Here is a 19,035-nt window from a genome sequence, read left to right on the forward strand (position 1 = left end):
CAAGTGAGAGAGAGAGGCAATCTTAGACCTTAGGGCTAAACATGAACACTGCATACAGCTGGGCACATCATCAGCTGGTGTAAATTGTCAGAGTTCAGTGGAAGTCAGTGGAGCTATGGCAATATACACCAGCTGAGGATCTGCATCAGCATTTGTATTCTGTAGGGTTATTATAACATATTGCCTAATAAGGCCAATTACCACCTGGATTACTTTGGTTATATATTCTGCCCCGTTCCCCTACTCTTCATCTGGCTGTTTGCCTTTCATCTTGTAAGGTCTTTGGAGGTGGACTGAGCCTTCTTCTGTGTTTGGAGGTTGCCTAGCATATTGTGGGTGCTAGTGAAAACAAACAACAACAACAATCACCAGTAATTCATATGATTCACTTTGTGACCACCCATCCTCCAGGTAGGCAAGCTTAGTTTGGATCTACTCTGACATTTCCAAGGAAGTGGGGAGCAGCACAAAGGGCCTAATGGCCCTGAGAATCAGACTACAGGATTTGAAAAGTAAATGACTGGAAGAGTAGTCAAAAAGCAGAATGAAAGTGACTGGGAGAATGGGAAGAGACAGAATGAGGGAACTCACTGATACGGGGGAAGAAAAGAATTGAGTCATGTATAAAGAAGAAAGCTCCTGTCCTGTTCCACAGAACAGACAGATTTAAAGTAACTAACATCATTCACAAGAATGAGTCCATTCACCTCCTTCATACTGCTGCCCCAAGAATCTCCTCCCACAATGAGTTGCTCAAAGACATCAGTGCAAATTATATTCTTTACGTCCCCCACTAAATTACTGCTGAAGAAACACTAAATGTAGGTGTGCTGCAAGGATCCATTAATTTATATTTCATCTCACTTACTGCTTATGATTTAAAGAAATGGAATCCTCATTTTAGGATCCTTATAGCATCTCTTCGTTATTCAATCTGGGATCCTAGTATAGTTTTTGCAGCTCCTTGAAGGCAGTACACCCATTCCAGATGAACCTGGTTTTTAAAGCAGAAACGAATGTGCAGAAGCAGAATGGAGAGAGAGAATGAAAGCAAAGGAGAAGAGGGAAGAGCAGGATGGAAAATTCCAATGTGCAGAGAAACACTTCAGACCTCTAGCCTAAATCATTCTTCTAAATACAGTGCTGAGCATCTCAAAAGTCATATAGACAAGCCAATTCCTAACCCAGCTAATGTAAGAAGATGCTTTTACAGCCCAGCAAACACGAAAAGGAGCCAAACTTAGATACTCTGTTCTCAGCTTTTCAGCATTCTGGAATCCTATACAGTTCACTCTACCTAATAATAATGAAAAACAGTGAGAAATTTGTTGACCGAGCAGGTGAACAGATTTTTTACTTTAAACTGGATGCTTAGAATCAAATTCTGTCCTTATATCCACCTATTCAATAGCTTGGAAAGTAATGGGGTTGCATGGGTATAGTTGAGGGCAGAATTTGGGTAGATGTAATCCCTTGATTTCAAGAAGATTGCGCTGTTGTAGCTGAAGGCAGGATTTGGCCATGACACCCTGTTGTGCAGAGAGAGAGAGAGAGACTGCTGCTGTACATTATAGCTGTAGTGTCCCTCGCCCTAATCTCCTTTAGTTCCTGGGCCCTATAAGTTCCCTTCCCCTAATGATTCCTTTGCCCCCTCAAGCTTCCTTTTCCTATTAGCTTCCTATTATTATTGATAACTAAGAGGTGCTAAGAGGATCCTAAAAAGCTTCCTTTTCCCAGACTCTCCTATCCAAACTGGAGTCTCCATAGCTGAAGAACTTCTAGGGAATATAAGAGGGAATCCCTACTTCAGTGCTTATTAGCATATCCACAGATGGGTATAGCAGCCTGTCCAGTGGAACGATAAGTTGTGCTGGAGAAAGAGCTCAGCAATGGTGGACTTAGTTCTAAATTTAGGGTCTGCACCTCCATGGAGGAGGACCCGTTGTAAGATGTGTTGGACAGGGCTTTCTGGCAATGCTTAATTAAAAGATATACTAGGTAATGCATACATGCAATGTGTCAGAGGAGAGGTTGAGTGTACAACCTTCATTTGGCATTTGCTGGTTTTTGAGCTCTCAACTGCACAATTTCACTATTCTATCCAGGTCAGAGCATGGGTGGGGGTTCAAGGACACAGATAATACAGTTAATAGCAATAATTTCCCCTTATTTAGCACCTTTTATCCCGGGATCTCAAAATGCTTTGCAACACCCATGTCAGGTGGGTATTAATATCTGCATTTCACAGATGAGACACAGAGCCACTGAGTGACTTGTCCCAGGTCACACAAGACATATGTGGCAAAGCAGAAAATAGAACCCTGTTCTCCTGTCACCCATTCTGTGCTTTACTCACCAGATGATCCTTCTTTTCCTTACCAATTTTTACCTAACTGCAAAATCTGAAATTATTCTCCTGTTTACCTTAGCACTAATTCTAATAGAATGACACCTTCCGCTTCTTTATATTTTATACAATAGATTGACATGTTAGCGATAGAGAAGACCTGCTAGGTTGTGTAGTTCATTTCCCTGCATGGTATGTTGTCTACTGCTTTGGCCAGTCTAGCTTTATGTGCTTCCACACCCTCTTTTAGGAGAGTATTCTTCAGTTTAGCAGGTCTCACTGGCAGGAAGCTTATGTGTATCCTGGCAGACATTCACAGAATTTGTAATGAGTGGCATTCTGTAAGAACAGTTGCAAATTTAGTTTACAGTGTCTGTGGTTTTGCATCTGTTTCCTATTAATCTTCAAGCAGAGTACCTGCAGAAGCAAAAAAACTCCATTTTTTATGCTGCACGTGTTCAGTTAGACTAGTTTCCATAAAAGTAAAATGGCTGTAACATCAAAATAAGAAAAGGTTGAATTGACTTTGCCAACGTAAAAGAGAAATAAGGCTCGAGTTGCTGACCTGATGCCCTGTGTTTATTATTCCTGGTAAGTGGAAATTTTTTCGTCTTCTGAGTCATACTCTAGTGTGGTCAAGAAACATTACTGAACTGATGGCCAGTGACAGCCTTGGAGCTTTGTTACAAAGCATATTTCCACAAGTGTTGCAAAAAGCCTCATCATATTCACATGTGGAAAATTATCCCCAATAAAAGAAGATATTGTGGAAAGGAATTTTAGTCCCTTCTGTGGCTGCTCTTTTTCTGAAACAATTAAGAGCTCCAATACTTTATTATAGCACCAAAGTGACTGTGGAGGGACCACTCAGAGTAGTTTAATCTCCATGGCCCATTCTGTTTCATGTCCCATGTGCTGGGTAATAACATGAAAGGACTCCATGCTTGTAAAACTAGATTGGCTGTTTATTAAGAGAACTATTTACAGATGCTGCAACTGGAGGTAATAGTCAAGCCATGCGCTCACACACAGGCATACTGCTGCCTCCTCCAAATTTCCCTCCTGCAACGAGTGCTCATCCTCCAAGCTCCATGCAGGACACTGCACATTCAGTCCTGAGTTTCTCAGTTGACACTGACAAGATGTGCACTATGTCAGTTTCTGCATATGTGATGCAAACATATGTGATGTGTTCTACAAAGAACTGGACTGAGTCCACCAAACATAAATTAGTTTCAGTCAGTGCCAACATGGGTCAGGTTGCCACCAGTAGGTGAAAAGTTCTCTACCTCCTTGCAGGTCCCCTAACAGCCCTGGCCCTCTCCCATCACAAAGGTCTGAATACTCTTGTGGTAAAATAAATCTTATTGTGGCTTTTACCAGATGATACACTTGCCAATCTTGATCCACCACAGATCTTGACCTTCATATTAAAGGTCACCCCATGCATATGCAACATTGTCCAGCCACACACTGGAGGTTTTAACTTGTCAAATTTGCTACTGTTCGCCATCTGCAGCTCCTGAGAGAATCACCTTAATGCACTTCACTGTCCATCTCTGACAGTTCCAAAGCATACTAGCTTCTGTCCCCAGTGTGGAGCAGAGGGTTTCTAAAAGAATGGCTTGTGTTTTCTGCGCTTGAAGTTATTTAGGTAGAGTTACTCCATTTTCTTTACAAACAGAAAGTCCTGCATATAGCAGAATTTCAATTAACAGAACATTGTTAATATAAGTTACAATGGCACATTTTGGGGGGGTTTATTGGGTTTTTTTAATGTATCTGAAGGTCAGAATACACAACAACATTGAGGCAGTTATCGTTTGTCGACTTCTTCCTTCTCAGTATTCTACTCCTGTCATATGCTACCCAATTTTAGCTTTTGAAGCTCTGTCGCGCCAAGCTGTTTTTAGTGCCAGCTACCTTAGCAGATTCCCACTTGTGAATTTATCTGCCTGGAAATGTTCTACAGAATTTGGTCTTTTTACAATTTAGTTTTCTCCTCAATGATGAGAACTGCAAACAGAATATTTTTAATATATTTAATTTCAAATGGTACATAGTCTGCTTATTCAATAACCCAATAAACTCAATTTTCAAACTTTGGCCTCTCTTGCCCTAAACACTGGATATTGGAGCTTTCTATGTGACGATTTACTCATCCAAAGACTGACTAGCAAGACCCTGACATAAGTGCCCAGTCTTGGAAATTGGGCCTGATTCTGACATCACACCACTTTTACTGTTGGAATTTCGTGGCCCTCATTGGAATTACTACTGATTTACACTGACTTAAGGGAGATCAGAATTAAGCCTAAAACATTTATAACTCACAATTCACATCAGGAGTCCTGTGCATCACTATTTAGAATGTTTGTCAGGGACTGAATAAGGTGGTCTGGTATGTACCAGTAAGAAAAATGGGCCAGGTGAATCCATATTTGGTGTGCCAGTAACTCTAATGAGATCAAGAAAGTTACACCAGGCCTGGAACAGGCACATTACTTTGAACAGAGACCACAAAATTAGTCTATTATTTATTCCTCTCACCAACAGCACATACCCCGTGTAAACAGAGAGCGTGTGCAGAAAAGTGTGCACAAAATGATTGGTACAGAGAAATAAGACGTTCTACCCCAGAAGGTAGTCGATAGTGGGCAGCTATTGCACCTACCTCCCAACATAGAGTACTGACTTTATTGACCACATTGTGTGAAGACCCACTGGCCACTTCTCCAGTATGCCCATTCCCCTGTTAGAAAAAGCCACAGGAGAACTCTGCTCCTTGGTATGTCTGCCAGCTCTCCATTCCTGGTCCCTTTCTCCCCATCACTAATGAAATGCAGGTTTGGAAATTTCTGGAAAAAACAATAAGATTTTCCAACTAGCTCAACATAGGAGGTTTGTGCTAAAAGCAGAAGCAGAAGCCAGATGTCCTGGGTCCTAATCTTAATACTGCAGCAGCCATTGAGATCCCAGCCCAGTCATGGGTCACCATAGAGGATAATGGGGAGAGGACTACAACCCTCAGCAGGTATCTGGTCATTGTCAGCTAAATCTTAAACTCAATCCAGATGTCAAAGTCATCCAGCGCAGAGCATGAAACAGCAGTTAGGCAGAATCCCTGCTGCCCACAGCAATTGTGCCATCTTGTTCTGCACTAACAGCAGGCATTGGTTCAATATTCGGTAGCCAATACAGATTTCACTGCAGTAAACTAACCTCACCGGCACAAAGACGTGAAGAATATACACACAGTTGGACCAGACTGGAATGCATGTCATGATTCCAGTTTTTTTAAAAAAATCCCTCTGAACATGTAATCACAAGCGCAGGAATAGATTTAAGGGAGGCAAAGAAACATTCCAAACATAAGATTAGAATCTGACCCTTTGTCAGTATCCTTCCCCAAAAAGAAAAAAATATATATGTACTGAGACTGTGCATTAAGAATACTGCAAAGTGCTGCTTCTCCTGGAGATGAATTCTGTACATTTGCTTATAGGTATACTTCTGAATATTAGATTACTTCATCACAACACTGCCCATTACAGCACTTGCTGATACAACACATCGTGTCAGGTTCAAACCTGAATTTCAAAGGAGTGAAGTTACACCAGGGATGAATTTGGTTCATTGTAATTGAATATCACCACGTACAACCATCAGAAATATAATGATGTAAATTAATGCAGTTGGGACCATGTGCGGACAAATAGCTAATGAGTCTTAACCTTAGACAAGTGTGGAGGTAAGGGATTAGCGGAGTTAGAGAGCAATTTCTATTTGGCAAGGCTAGAGGTCACCATGTGGTTTTCCTTGCAGTGAATTAACATAGTTCTTTGCACTGTGCCTTTTGTACAAAAGCATAAATAGTGGAGGGACATAACTAATGTGCTTCCAGTGGGATAGATTGGAGAGAAGAGTGTGCTAGGGATGTCAAAAGAACTATCCATTCCTTCAGCTCAATCTAGGTAATAATGTAGACCAAGCTCTGGAATGTGCAAGTAGAGACAAAGAAGGAGTTATGTTTTCTAATATGTTGTTAAGACACACAAAGAATAATCTACTTAAAATTAGGGTAGCATATGCTGTAGGCAGGTCTAGTGGAAAGGGTCTTCAGGGGAAGAACAATGAAGAGGAGAATTAAAGTATGCAGGATGCTCAGGCAATAGAGATTGTACCTGTTGAACATAAAACATGGGACAGGATGTTGAGATTAAAGATACCCCAAACCTAATCCTACAATTCAAACTCCCCCACATCCCCCCAACTTTGGGAAAGTTCACATCTGGATGCAAAAATCCATGACTGGTCACTGAACCCAATTCACCATTGCATTCCTCCAGTTTCACACATTGGTGACTCAGGTCCATTATCTGTAGAGCTGGAAGAACACCCCAGAGCTCATTCCTCCAGCCTTTAGGAAAGCATAGACATGGATTTAGGTCTGGGCCCTGCATTTCAGAGTCATCTCTGATTATAACTGAAGTCTTCAAGGTACTCAAGGCTTAGAGAAAATCAATACAAAAGAGGTATTTGTATTAGTGATCCTAAACCTAAGGACACAGCCTGACAGATAGATACAGCAAGTGCAGAAAAAACAGGTACAACTTTCTCCTGCAGAGGATAGTCAATTAAATGCGCCTCCATTGTGAAAGAACAATAGTAGAAGCAGACAAAATAGCAGCCAAATACTCCCTCTATAGCCTAACTCTCACACTTTTCCTTTTCAAGATGGCTCCTTGCTCTCTTTGCAGTCCCCACCCAAATCCCAAGAACTGTCTAAAAATCCTCTTCTGCCCATTCTGAATCACTTAGATAAGAGTGAGAAAATTGTGCAGATTGTGAGGTTTGTATATCTGTCCCATGCATTTCCTGTGTGCCAACCAATCCCACATCCTTTTATCATCATAAGGAAAGTCCTCTCCACATATATTTACAACTCAGACCTCTCAAGCACTGATTTTTCATTGTAAAAGACTTGTAAAAGAGGCAGGGGTGTACTGTGTATTTTGGGTCTCTTAAAAAAATGTATGCAGTGGTATTGTAGCCATGTCAGTCCCAGGATATTAAAGAGACAAGATGGGGCAGGTAATAGTGTTTATTGGACCATATAAAAGATAATATATCATCCACCTTGTCTCTTTTAAATTAACATCTATTTGAAAATAAATAAAATACAAATTCAGTTAACAGAGTAACAGCTGTGTTAGTCTGTATTCACAAAAAGAAAAGGAGTACTTGTGGCACCTTAGAGACTAACCGTCTCTAAGGTGCCACAAGTACTCCTTTTCTTTTTGCAAATTCAGTTAAATGTCTCTTCAAGTAGATTGTAACTTACTGAAATGACTACAGTGAGATTACATGATAAATTCAGAAAATGAAGTTTCAGACAATCAAGGGGATTGTAAGTGTAATTAACAGGCACCAGAGAATGTGACCCTGTAGGGAGTTTTGAGTGATAACACAAGGGGTTCAGGTAATAGAGGCTGAACTGTACGGGATCCAGTTCTCAAACAAACTTTCAACTATTTAAACAAAGTATTAATCATGTTGAATACAGTCCATTCAAAAGTGAAATGGTATCTGTGAGACAGCTCTCCTTATTAGGAATTCCAGTAGCTAAATTTCTGTCTTGCAGAATGAAGCAAAATGAACTGGGGTGGGGAGGGGGGGAGGAGAGGGGAGATGTGAAGATAGCTTATTCAAGGCACAAGATTTTAATGTTGCACAGTCTTTTTAACCATTCTGAACTTCATTTCCTCTGAAGCTTCAAGGGACTATTTTCGATCTACTTTCACAACCAAAACTGGGATTGTTCATCATGTCTAAATCCCGAGTGAAAAGGAATCTCTAGGGAATGACAAGTTACTTTGCTCCACTGAAGCAGCGGACACTGCTAAAGCTGTGTCCGGAGTTGGTGGGGATTCACATAGGGAAACATACAGCATTGCACCAGATGAAGGTCACTTTCAGCACTAGTGAAGAAAGAAAGAGAAGGAACTTGAAAGTTTGTGACAAAGCATGTCATCCTTTCTTATTTATTCTTTATTTCTTTAAGGCACGATCGACCAAAGAGCAGCGTTGGGGAGGTTCATTCCTCTCCAGAAATCACTCCTTGGAGGAGGAATTTGAAAGAGCAAAGGCAGCTGTTGAGGTATCATTTTATTTTCTGCTGTATCTTGGCATAAGGCTGACATTCACCTATGAAACAAACCTGTTCCTGTAATGGGCCAAAGCATTCCAAATTAAATCCGTAGCACAATTAAAGGAACACCTTAGAATTCAATTACTCAAGGCAGAGGAGAGATACCTTTCATGAAATTACTCATTTAAAGTACCATTATCTGTCTTGGGAAAATAAAAGCTTAGCTGTATGTGGAGACGGGCCTGAATCAAAACTCACAATCCAGATTGTCTCTCCCCATAATGAGCAAGAAAAACTCCCGTGAATTTAAACATTTCTAAGCTTGTGAGTATGAAAATTAAATGCAAATTTTCCCAGGGATTGAGTATTTGCAACTTGCGTGCATGTTCAGTCCATTATAGGCAGGTCTGTGCTATGAATTCACATCCAAACCTAGACCAGATCCAGGGTTAAAATCTGGTGGAGTTTGTTCAGAGCCATCTCTGTACAGAAGGATAGCTTGCTGCTAGACACTGAATGCGTAATTATATGTACTTACAACAGTAACCCTGTACTAAAGCAAGTTAATAAAAATCAGTGATTGCACTTTAACATATAAAGGATTCTCTGTTTTCTCCATGGTGGTTTTACTAATGGCTTCAGTCCAGAAAACTGCAGCCAAGTGATGTGCAAGTTTCTTCAATGCACCTCAATCCTGTCCTGTAACATCTTTGCCTTTCCAGTGCTGACCTTGAACACTTTTGACTAATGCAGTCCTGAGCCTTGTTGGACAAAGACAGCTCTTTACCAAATGACATGTGTTTTATAATATGAACCAAAAACGATTTGGATGGCATCATTGATTCCTAAGCTTTAAACCTCTCCACAGGGTCCCTCAACAGCCCTTCAAACCCCTACAGCCATGATCCATCATTCCCCTGGGACAAAGCCCAGGATGAAATATGTGAGAGCCACAGATAAGTGATCTTGGTTGAGGAAGTCTGGCTATGACACAAGCTTCCAGAGACTGAAATCACCTCCTCTGCAAACACATCTGAACTTTGGGGATGTTTGGATCCAGATCTAAATGTTACCATATAGGTCCCAATTCTGCTCTCACGCCAGTCTTATGCCTGTGTAATTCCAGTGACTTCAGTGGAGTTATTCTGGGTTTACATTGGTTTATGTGAGAACAGAATCAGGCCTTATGGCTGAGCCTGGTCTCTAACTACCAATGGAGCTCCTAATACATCAGATACATTTCATTGGTGCTGTTTATTATTTATAATAAGATATGGCAATTTGTTCCACAGTGTTTTAATGCATATAGGAAAAATTTTTGCCTCAGTTTACAAGGCTAGATAAACAGAAGGAATTAACTAGAGTTCAGTTCTACAGACCATACACTGAATGCATTTCTCTTTTACCCTCTAAAAGCATTGACTGTTTGTGCCTGATCCAAGATTGTTTATTAAGAACTGCTGAAAGGTTTTCCATGCGTTCCACATCGAGCAAGAGGTGCTTTCAAACCTCCCTTGCTCAAAATTCTCTGTATATTTTCAGTCACTTCATGAGCACAAGGTGGGAGTCAGGCGCATGGAATTGGGTGATAGAGTTCTCAGGGATGCCATCAGTGTTAAAGTCGCTGTTGTAAAGTCAGCTGCTCTTGCAACTGGTAGAAGCTAAGCATGGTGGGATGCAGCATAAAGACCAAGAGCAATGGGCTGAGGCAAATAAATTGCAAGACACTACTGAAGTAGTTTACAAGATGCGGAGAGGAATATTATTGTAAAAGGTGCCTGCATATTAACAAGGTCATTCTGAGGCAACAAGGACAGATTATTAAAATGCCTTAATGTATTCTGGAAAACAGTTTTTAAAAGGGAATCTAATTAAAAGATTCTTTAACTGTAAAACTGGCAAAGTAACTTTTTCTGTTTAATATACCAAGTTGTACCACGTTTTTAAAATGTAAAGGAAAATATGCTTCAGGACCTTACAAGGCACATTTTCCTCTGAAGATTTTTTTTAAAAGGTTGAATTGCCATTCTGGCCAGAACAAAGCAATAAGGAAGCTAGAGCGGTTGAGAATCATTTTCCAGCCCAGCTCAGAAAGATTAGCACATTTATAGGGCGAAGCTAGACACTGTCCAAAAATTCATTTTTTATGCTCTTGGTGTTTCTATAATACCTTTCCAGTGAGAAAGCTTGAAATGGTAAGATTAGTTACAGAACTGATCATGGAGAGAAAGCAAATTTCAGGATCTTATCTTTGTGAAAAGGATTTAATTAATAATCCAGAGAGTGAAGATGCCAAACCATCTCCTACCCAGGGTTCACCTTGGGAATCATCTCCAGTTGTCCAACCTTCCGGTGAAATTAGGTCTGTGCTGTAATTTCTTCTTAAAGAGGCTTAAAGAGAATCATACCCTCAGAGAATCTTTATATAATAAAAGATTGGAGTGAATTACTTTTATAGAGATGTTAGGGATACACTTGCAGTAACTTGGGTGCTTGCAGGCTTGGGTGCTTGCAGGTTTGGCTACATTTTCTGTCTCTCTGGAAATTAGATTTGATTGCTGCCTTATCCATTTGTTATTTGTATGTGCACAGAAAGAGAAAGAGTCAAGAGAACACCTTATGTTTTCACAACTTTCAAGTACTGTACCAAATGTTTGCTTTTAAAAAACCGGATTAGCTGCCTGTGTTTTTCCCTCTAGAAAAGGATAATTTTGGTACTCATGACTACAAGATGATGGTTGGGATCCACACATCTGTATTTGCAGAATCACACAGAGGTTTTTGGGGGTCCAGGGCAAAAACCTGAAACTGAAGCCTTCCATTAGGGTGACCAGGTGTCTGGTTTTCAGCCAGAACACCCGATTGAAGAGGGACCTTGGCAGCTCTGGTCAGCACTGCCAACCAGGCCATTAAAAGTCCGGTCGGTGGTGCTAAGGCAGACTAGTCAATACCTGTCCTAGCTGACACTGTGCTGCGCCCCAGATGCAGCCAGCAGGTCCAGCTCCTAGACTGGGGGTCCCTGCGTGCTGCCCCCGCCCCGAACACCAGCTCTGTACTCCCGGCCAATGGGAGTTGGTGGGGGGCAGAGCATGTGGGCAAGAGTGGCGCATGGAGCCTCCTGGCCCCCCTGCCTAGGACCCATACCTGCTGGCTGCTTCCGGAGCATGTGCAGCATGGTGCCAGGACAGACAGGCAGCCTGCCTTAGCCCCTGTGCTGCGCCACTGACCGGAAGCCACTCGAGGTAAGCCCACAGCCCAAGCCCCAACCCCATGCCCCATCCCTGAGTCCCCCCCCCGCAACCCGGAGCACCCTCCTGCACCCCAAATCCTTCATCCCCAGCCACACTCCAGAGCCCGCACCCCCTCCTGCACCCCAACCCCCTGCCTCAGCCCAGAGCTCCATCCCACACCCTGAACCCCTCATCCCACCTCCCCAGCCCAAACTCCCTCCCGGAGCCCGCATCCCACACTTCCTCCTGCACCCCAAAACCCTCATCCCTGGCCCCACCCCAGAGCCAGCACCCCTTCCCACACCTCAACTCCTTGCCCCAGCCTAGAGCCCTCTCCCGCACCCTGAACCCCTCATTTCTGGCCCCATCCTGGAGCCCACACCCCAGTTAAAGCCCTCCCGCACACCAACCCCCTGCCCCAGCCCAGTAAAAGTGAGTGAGCGTGGGGGAGAGTGAGCCACTCAGGGAGGGGAAATGTAGTGAGCGGGGTCGGGGCCTCAGGGAAGGGGCAGGGCTAGGATGTTCGGTTTTGTGCAACTAGAAAGTTGGCCACTTTACCTTCCATCCTTCCAAAAAAATTATCATGGAGATTAAAGAGTTTAAGAATGGGGTGGGGAATTAGAGAGGGCCCAGGTCTGAGGGGTTGCTATCCTCTCTGAAGGAATGGGGGGCCAGGGAAGAGATGGGAGTCAGAGAGGGCCCAGGCCTGTGGGATCTCTGACCTTCCTTTTGAGGGGGCTTTGCCAAATGTGCAGCCAGGGGGCTGCTCCTATTCCTGCCTCTCCCAGAGCTTTGACCCCACTACTACACGTACAGGTTCTCGGCTTACTAGGTCACTTCAGGTCCGGCGCAATGATGTCAGTGGTGGCAACAGTTGGATCTGGGCCTGGCTGGGGCAGGCAAATTGCTTCTCTCACTATCGTTGGCAGTTTCCAAACCTGAGTGACAGTGCAACTCCAGAGCCAGGTCGCAACGCCACTCACTCAAATTTGGCCTGGCTACCCCTCTATCATTTTGGGGGCCCTCTCAAAACAGTGGGCCTGCTGCAAATTCCCACCATCAGGCAGCTTTATGTACTTGCAGTTTGTTACAATGGCAGTTTTATCGTCCAGTATGATTTATCCCAACTGGCTAACAAAGTGAATCCAGGAAAGTGCAAACATTTACAGCTTGTGAGAAACTTCTCAGAACTGAAAAGCAACAGTGAAGCTATGGCATAGCACATTCACTAGTTTACAGTAGGGTCGACATTAGGTCACATGTCATATTGCTTCACAAGCTTCAAGAGAAAATTCAAATTGTGCACCTTGGTATCATTCTGTTTGCATCACAGTGTTACATAAACATGTTCCAGTGCAACATGGGCATGACGAGGCATCAAAAATTAGTAAGTAGTAGCAAAACAATATGACAGTGGAGTACCAATATGTGACATCATAACAGCGTGTGACACTCATGCAGGACGTGGGATCATTGAGAAAATAAGGCTGAGTCTGGAAATATGAAGTCCAGTGGTAACTTTATGCCCTCTCCCACAATTCATAGCCACAAAGGGACTATAATAAAGATTGATGAGAACGACAGAACTGACGGCTTTAGATTATTGCCATGGGCTTTAATTCCTTAGTCCCTCTTTTCCCTGACTTCACACTGTGCATTCCCAGTTGAGAATGAGTTGGGTATCTTTTGGGGAAACTCCCTCATTTAAACAGAATGGGTACAATTTTCAAAAGCACCTAACTAACTCAGGCTCTTAAGTCCAATTTTCAAAAGTGACTTTGGCGCTTAGGAGCTAAGAGCTTGTCTACTCTTAAAATGCTACAGCAGTGCAGCTTCAACACTGCTGCAATGCTTCAGTGTAGCCTACTTATGATGATGGGAGGAGTTCTCACATCAGCATAGATAATCCACTTCCCTGAGAGGCAGTAGATAGGTTGGCAGAACAGTTCCTCCGTCGACCTAGCGCTGTCTACATGGGTACTTAGGTTGGCTTAACTATGTTGTTCAGGGTGTGGGGGAGGGTGGATTTTTTACATCTGAGCAATGTATCTGGGTCGATGTCATTTTCTAGGTTAAATCATCCCTAAGTCTCAGTGAAAGGTAACGGGATTTAGGCTCCTACAGGCCAGTTTTACAAAGATATTTAGTCACCAAAAGATGCAGATAGGCATCTACTGGGATTTTCAAAAGGACCTGAACAGGTTAGACACCTAAACTGCAGTTGATTTCAATAAGACTTAGGCACCTCACCTGCTTAGGCACTTTTGAAAATCCCATTGGGTGCCTATTTGTATCTCTAGGTGCCTAAATACTTTTGAAAATCTGGCCCTACATGCCTAAATCACTTTTGAAAACGGGAGTTAGGAGCCTAAAATACTTAGGCACTTTTGAAAATTTTACCTAATATTCCCTGTAAATACCTGGTGGGAATCCTATATTTGCCTTTATCTAAATTAATAGCTGTAGGTTTTACTAAAAAGTCAGACACCTCCCTTTTTCTTTCAGCAAACTGTCAAGCTAAGATGACCTTAGGTAGCTGGAAGTTGCAAGCTTTAGTTATTTCTGTGCCTTTAAAGAAAAAATTCTCATAGTATTATGAAGCAGTAATTTTTTTTAAAAAGTAAACCCACTTCATTTTTTTTAAGCACTGGTCAAGAAGAATATTCACAAATCGATTTCATTCTGATTAGCTATTTCTTTAGGCAGAGCAGCAGAGTCAAAATTCATATCTCAGAGAGCATGAAAGGTTAACAGAGGCAAGTTTAGACATCTGTCAATAAGCAAGCTGCTTTCAGGGTTTTGGGTGGGTTTTTTTTTTTTTTTTTTTTTTTTGGTAATTATACATCAGGAAATAGAGAACCTGAGGAATATTTTTGCTGTCAGTTAAACTGTTTCAGTGTTTGTGCAATAAATTTTTTTTTAATTAACAGCAATAATAATAGCCGCTTAGATGGAATACCATGCATTGTACATGTAAAGAGCCAAATGATAAAATACATACTTCATGATTTTGTGTAACTCCACATAAATGTTCCAAATGGTTTGAGACTGTTAATGTAGTAACACATCACCCATGACATTACTATGAAAGCTTCTGCTCACCTTTCATACAAAGATCTTCCCCAGCATTAATTAACTCTGGCAATGCACTTGTGAGATAGCTGTTGTTTCCCCCATTTCATAGGGTAACAGACAGAAAGGCTAAGTGACTTGTATGAGATCACACAGCAAGTCAGTGGCAGGGACTGGAACTAAGAGCAGGAGTCCTGATGTTAGGGGTGAGAATTTCAAAAGCACTTAGCATTAGCCTTGGGGTATGTCTGCACTGCAAAAAGCCAGTGCGTTCTTAGCTCAGGTTAGCTAACCCCCATTAGCTAACTTGAGTTAAAATATCAGTGAAGATGTGGCAACTCAGCTTGAGTTCAACTCCATGCTTGAACTGGAGCTGCTAATCCAAGTTAAAAGCCAAGTTACCACGTCTTCACTGCTATTTTAACGTGAGTTAGCCAACCTGAATTAAGAACACAACTATTTTGGCAATGTAGACATACCCTAACTCTGCTCCCATTGACATCAATAGGAGCAGAGTTAATTCAATGCTGAGTGCTTTTGAAACCGCTATAACTAGAACACGTATTAAATATTGATCCACGTCATTAGAGTCGAGTCACTGCCGATGAACAGTGTTTCTCAGGGTTCAGCATGTCACACAGCAGTTCCCTAAACTGTAATGCGTGGCATAACAATAGTGTGTTGGCTATGTAGCTGTCAAGTGGCTAGGGTGTTTTCAGTATCACACAGAGACTGGTTAAAACAATGAATTTAAGCAGATTAGAGTGGTTTTGAACAGCTATAGCTATGAAAAAAATCTACATTTAGAAAGTATCCACACTATTTGATTCCTGTTGAGCAGCAGATCTTTACATGTGCTCAGCAAAGAGTGATTTTGCAATATGGTGTGAATAGCAGCATGGATTTAACATTTCCAGGATGCTGCAGAACTGTTCCAAATACAGTTTTCCTCTTCAGAATTAATACAATGCCAGTGGAACTCTCTCATGCTGTAGATCATGGTTCTCCGCCAGGGATATGCGAACCTGTGTGAGTACGCAGTGGTCTTCCGGCGGTATATCAACTCATCTAGATATTTAGCTAGTTTTACAACAAGCTACATAAAAAGCACTAGCAAAGTCAGTACAAACTAAAATTTCATACAGACAAAGACTTTTTTATACTGATCTATATACTATACACTGCAATGTAAGTACTATATTTATATTCCAATTGATTTATTTTATAATTGTAATGGTAAAACTGAGAACGTAAGCAATTTTTCAGTACTACTGTGCTGGGACACTTTTGTATTTTCATATCTGATTTTAAAGCAAGTAGTTTTTAAGTGAGGTGAAACTTAGGGTACGCAAGACAAATCAGGCTCCTGAAAGGGGTACAGTAGCCTGGAAAGGTTGAGAGCCACTGCTGCAGATATCCAAAGGAGTGCAAGCATCCTTATATAATCCCCTTGACATTTTAATGACTTCAGGCAAGCACCTGTGATGTCATTGTCATTCAGATGAAAAAGTGCTTGGTACATTTCTTCACCCTCAGTAATAGGAGTCTGCCATTGATATTAACAACAGTCAGATCTATTGCAGTGTCATGGCCAGCTTCCCAGACACGCAGTACTGATGAAATGAGCCTGGGCCATATATTTGGTATTGCCATGCCCCACTTGCCCTGAAACATTGTTTCTTTGTAAAGGATCAAGCAAGGGGAACTCACAACAAAATAAATATGTCTCCTTTAAGAAGGTCTCTGGAAAGGAGCAGTCTTCAACTTCCTAGGGGCCTTACCTCAAGGCCCCAGTTCAGAGCTCCCAAAATTTAGGGTCAGCAAATAAAGCCTCTGGACCCAGTCAGGCTAGTCCCCTGGAGCCTGAGAGAGACCGCAGTTTGCCTGGCTTCTAGGGCCCTCACTCCTGTTCAGCTCTTCTTCCTGTTGAAACAGCCCCGCCCCGGGGCAGGCTGGGGGATCCTTGAGTACACAGGAGCTTACTTCAGCTGCCAGCAGTAGACTGCTCCTTCAAGAGGTAGTGTACCTTGCCTCACACTTCTTCTCATGCACCCATTTACTGGTACCATAGCAGGCCTGGGGACTTAATCTGTTTGTCTGATAATTTTCCCCACAGAGCCCTCCACACACTGGGATACCCATTCCCCTTACCGTCAGCAGAGATCCCAAAGTTCTCTCACAGGCAAGAGTGGATTCTGTGTGGGTCACAATGCTGATATTGCCAACACCATATAACATGCCTATTCCCCCAGTACTCCAGCCTGGCTCCCTGTGAAACTCACGGGGTATCCATGGAGTTTTTCAGGGCAAAGTGGGTAGCATGGTGCACTTCTGCACCCCTTCGTCCTAGATACCCCCAAGCTGACTTCCCTCTGTGAGCAGCAGCTGAGGAGATCCATAAGAATCCCAAAAGCTCCATTATTTTTCAGTTTCCCTAGAAACACAGAAGCAGCAAGAAAAAGAAAGGGAGAAATATTAGCAAATATCTGCAGTGGCCAGAGATGGGACACTAGATGGGAAGGATTTATTACACAGAATTCTTTCCCGGGGTCTGGCTGGTGGGTCTTGCCAACATGGTCATCAATTGCCATATTTGGGGTTGGGAAGGAATTTTCTCCCAGGTTAGATTGACAGAGAGCATGGGCATTTTTTACCTTCCTCTGCAGCATGGGGCACGGGTCACTTGCCGGTTTGAACTAGAGTAAGTGGTTGGTTCTTTGTAACTTGACGTCTTTAAATCAAGATTTGAGATCTTCAGTAATTTAGCCAGAGGTTAGGGACCTATTACAGAAGTGGGTCAGTGAGTTCTAAGGCTTGTGATGTACAGGTCAGGCTAGATCATCATGATAGCCCATTAAAATCTATGAAACTAACAGGGTTAATGTCAGTACCATATGTATCATACAGAATCTGTTCATATCTGAAATACATTAGCTGGTGTTATGTATGGCACAGGAGCTAGCAAACAGAGCTGTAAACAGGGGAGTTTGAGTGGGAGTTTGTCTTGTGGTGCTTGTTCGGGGTTTTTTTTTGTTTGTTTGTTTTTTCTCTGTGGGTGGTGGTGTTTTGGGTGTGGTTTGTGTTTCCCAGATTAACAGGGTTTAGGTGGGAAGGCTATGACAGATACAGAGGCAGCAGTGGGAGTGACCCATGTAGTGGAAGACACAATGAGGATGACTGGATGTGGAAGCTGTGGTATATACATGATCCTGGAGGTGCCACCTGGTAAGAGTTTTGTCTGTATGAAATGCCGTCTGATAGAGCTGATGGAGGAAAAGATCCGAGGTTTGGAGATGCAGGTGGAAAGTCTGGTTGAGTTTAGGAAGGGGTTTGAGCAGATTATGGAGCAAAGACATGAGGTATTTGAAGGGAAAAGCTCAGACTTGCAGATGGAAGCAGGACTGGGGAATTCTGAGGGGAGACTGGGTGAGGAAAGTGGTCAGTGGAAGCATGTGACTAAAAGAACCAGGCAGAGGAAAAGATGGGCTAGTGAAGGAGAAATAGAGCTCAAGAATAGGTTTGCAGAGTTGGAAAATGAAGAAGGGGCTCAGCAGGTAGTCACTGAAGGTGGAAGGGCAAGGAAGAAGAGAAGAGCAGTTAGTCCTATAGGAAAAGGGGAAGAGTTAATGGAGACTACACCAAATATGAGCCCCAGGAGGATACAGGATGGGTTAAAGAGGATTACAAGGGAGAATAGGAATGGAAAGAACTTGCAGCCAGAAGGAACAGGGGATAGACTGGAGAATAGCACTGTCACCAGGAAAAGGCAGGTCCATGTGATTGGGGACTCTTTACTGAGAAGAATAGATAGGCCTGTAACCAGAGCTGATCCAGAGAATAGGAGGGTGTGCTGTCTTCCAGGTGCTAAGATATGGGATGCAGACCTGAGGTTGAAAAGGCTTCTAAAGGGAGCAGGAAAGAATCCCCTAATTATCCTTCATGTGGGAACAAATGATACGGCTAGATTCTCGCTGAAAAGTATTAAGGGAGACTATGCTAGGCTGGGGAAGACGCTTAAGGAAATCGAGGCTCAGGTTATTTTTAGTGGGATTCTGCCTGTTCCTAGAGAAGGGCAACAAAGGTGTGACAAGATTATGACTATCAACAGATGGCTTAGGCAGTGGTGCTATAAGGAGGGCTTTGGGATGTATGGCCACTGGGAGGCATTCATGGACAGAGGACAGTTCTCTCGGGATGGACTTCATCTGAGTAGGGAAGGAAATAGACTTCTAGGA

General features: G+C 42.7%; 1 protein-coding gene across 2 annotated transcripts in view; it reads left to right on the forward strand.

The window, feature by feature from the left end:
- Window positions 1–19,035, forward strand: part of PEX5L (peroxisomal biogenesis factor 5 like) — a 71,355-nt gene that overhangs the window by 30,647 nt on the left and 21,673 nt on the right. For both annotated transcript variants that reach the window (XM_077826174.1, XM_077826175.1), the window contains one exon: window positions 8,412–8,507. In XM_077826174.1, the coding sequence (XP_077682300.1) occupies window positions 8,412–8,507 (96 nt within the window). The remainder of the gene's footprint in view (window positions 1–8,411; window positions 8,508–19,035) is intronic.

This window comes from Eretmochelys imbricata, chromosome 9 (genome assembly GCF_965152235.1).
Source record: "Eretmochelys imbricata isolate rEreImb1 chromosome 9, rEreImb1.hap1, whole genome shotgun sequence".
Classification (NCBI taxonomy): Eukaryota; Metazoa; Chordata; order Testudines; family Cheloniidae; genus Eretmochelys; species Eretmochelys imbricata.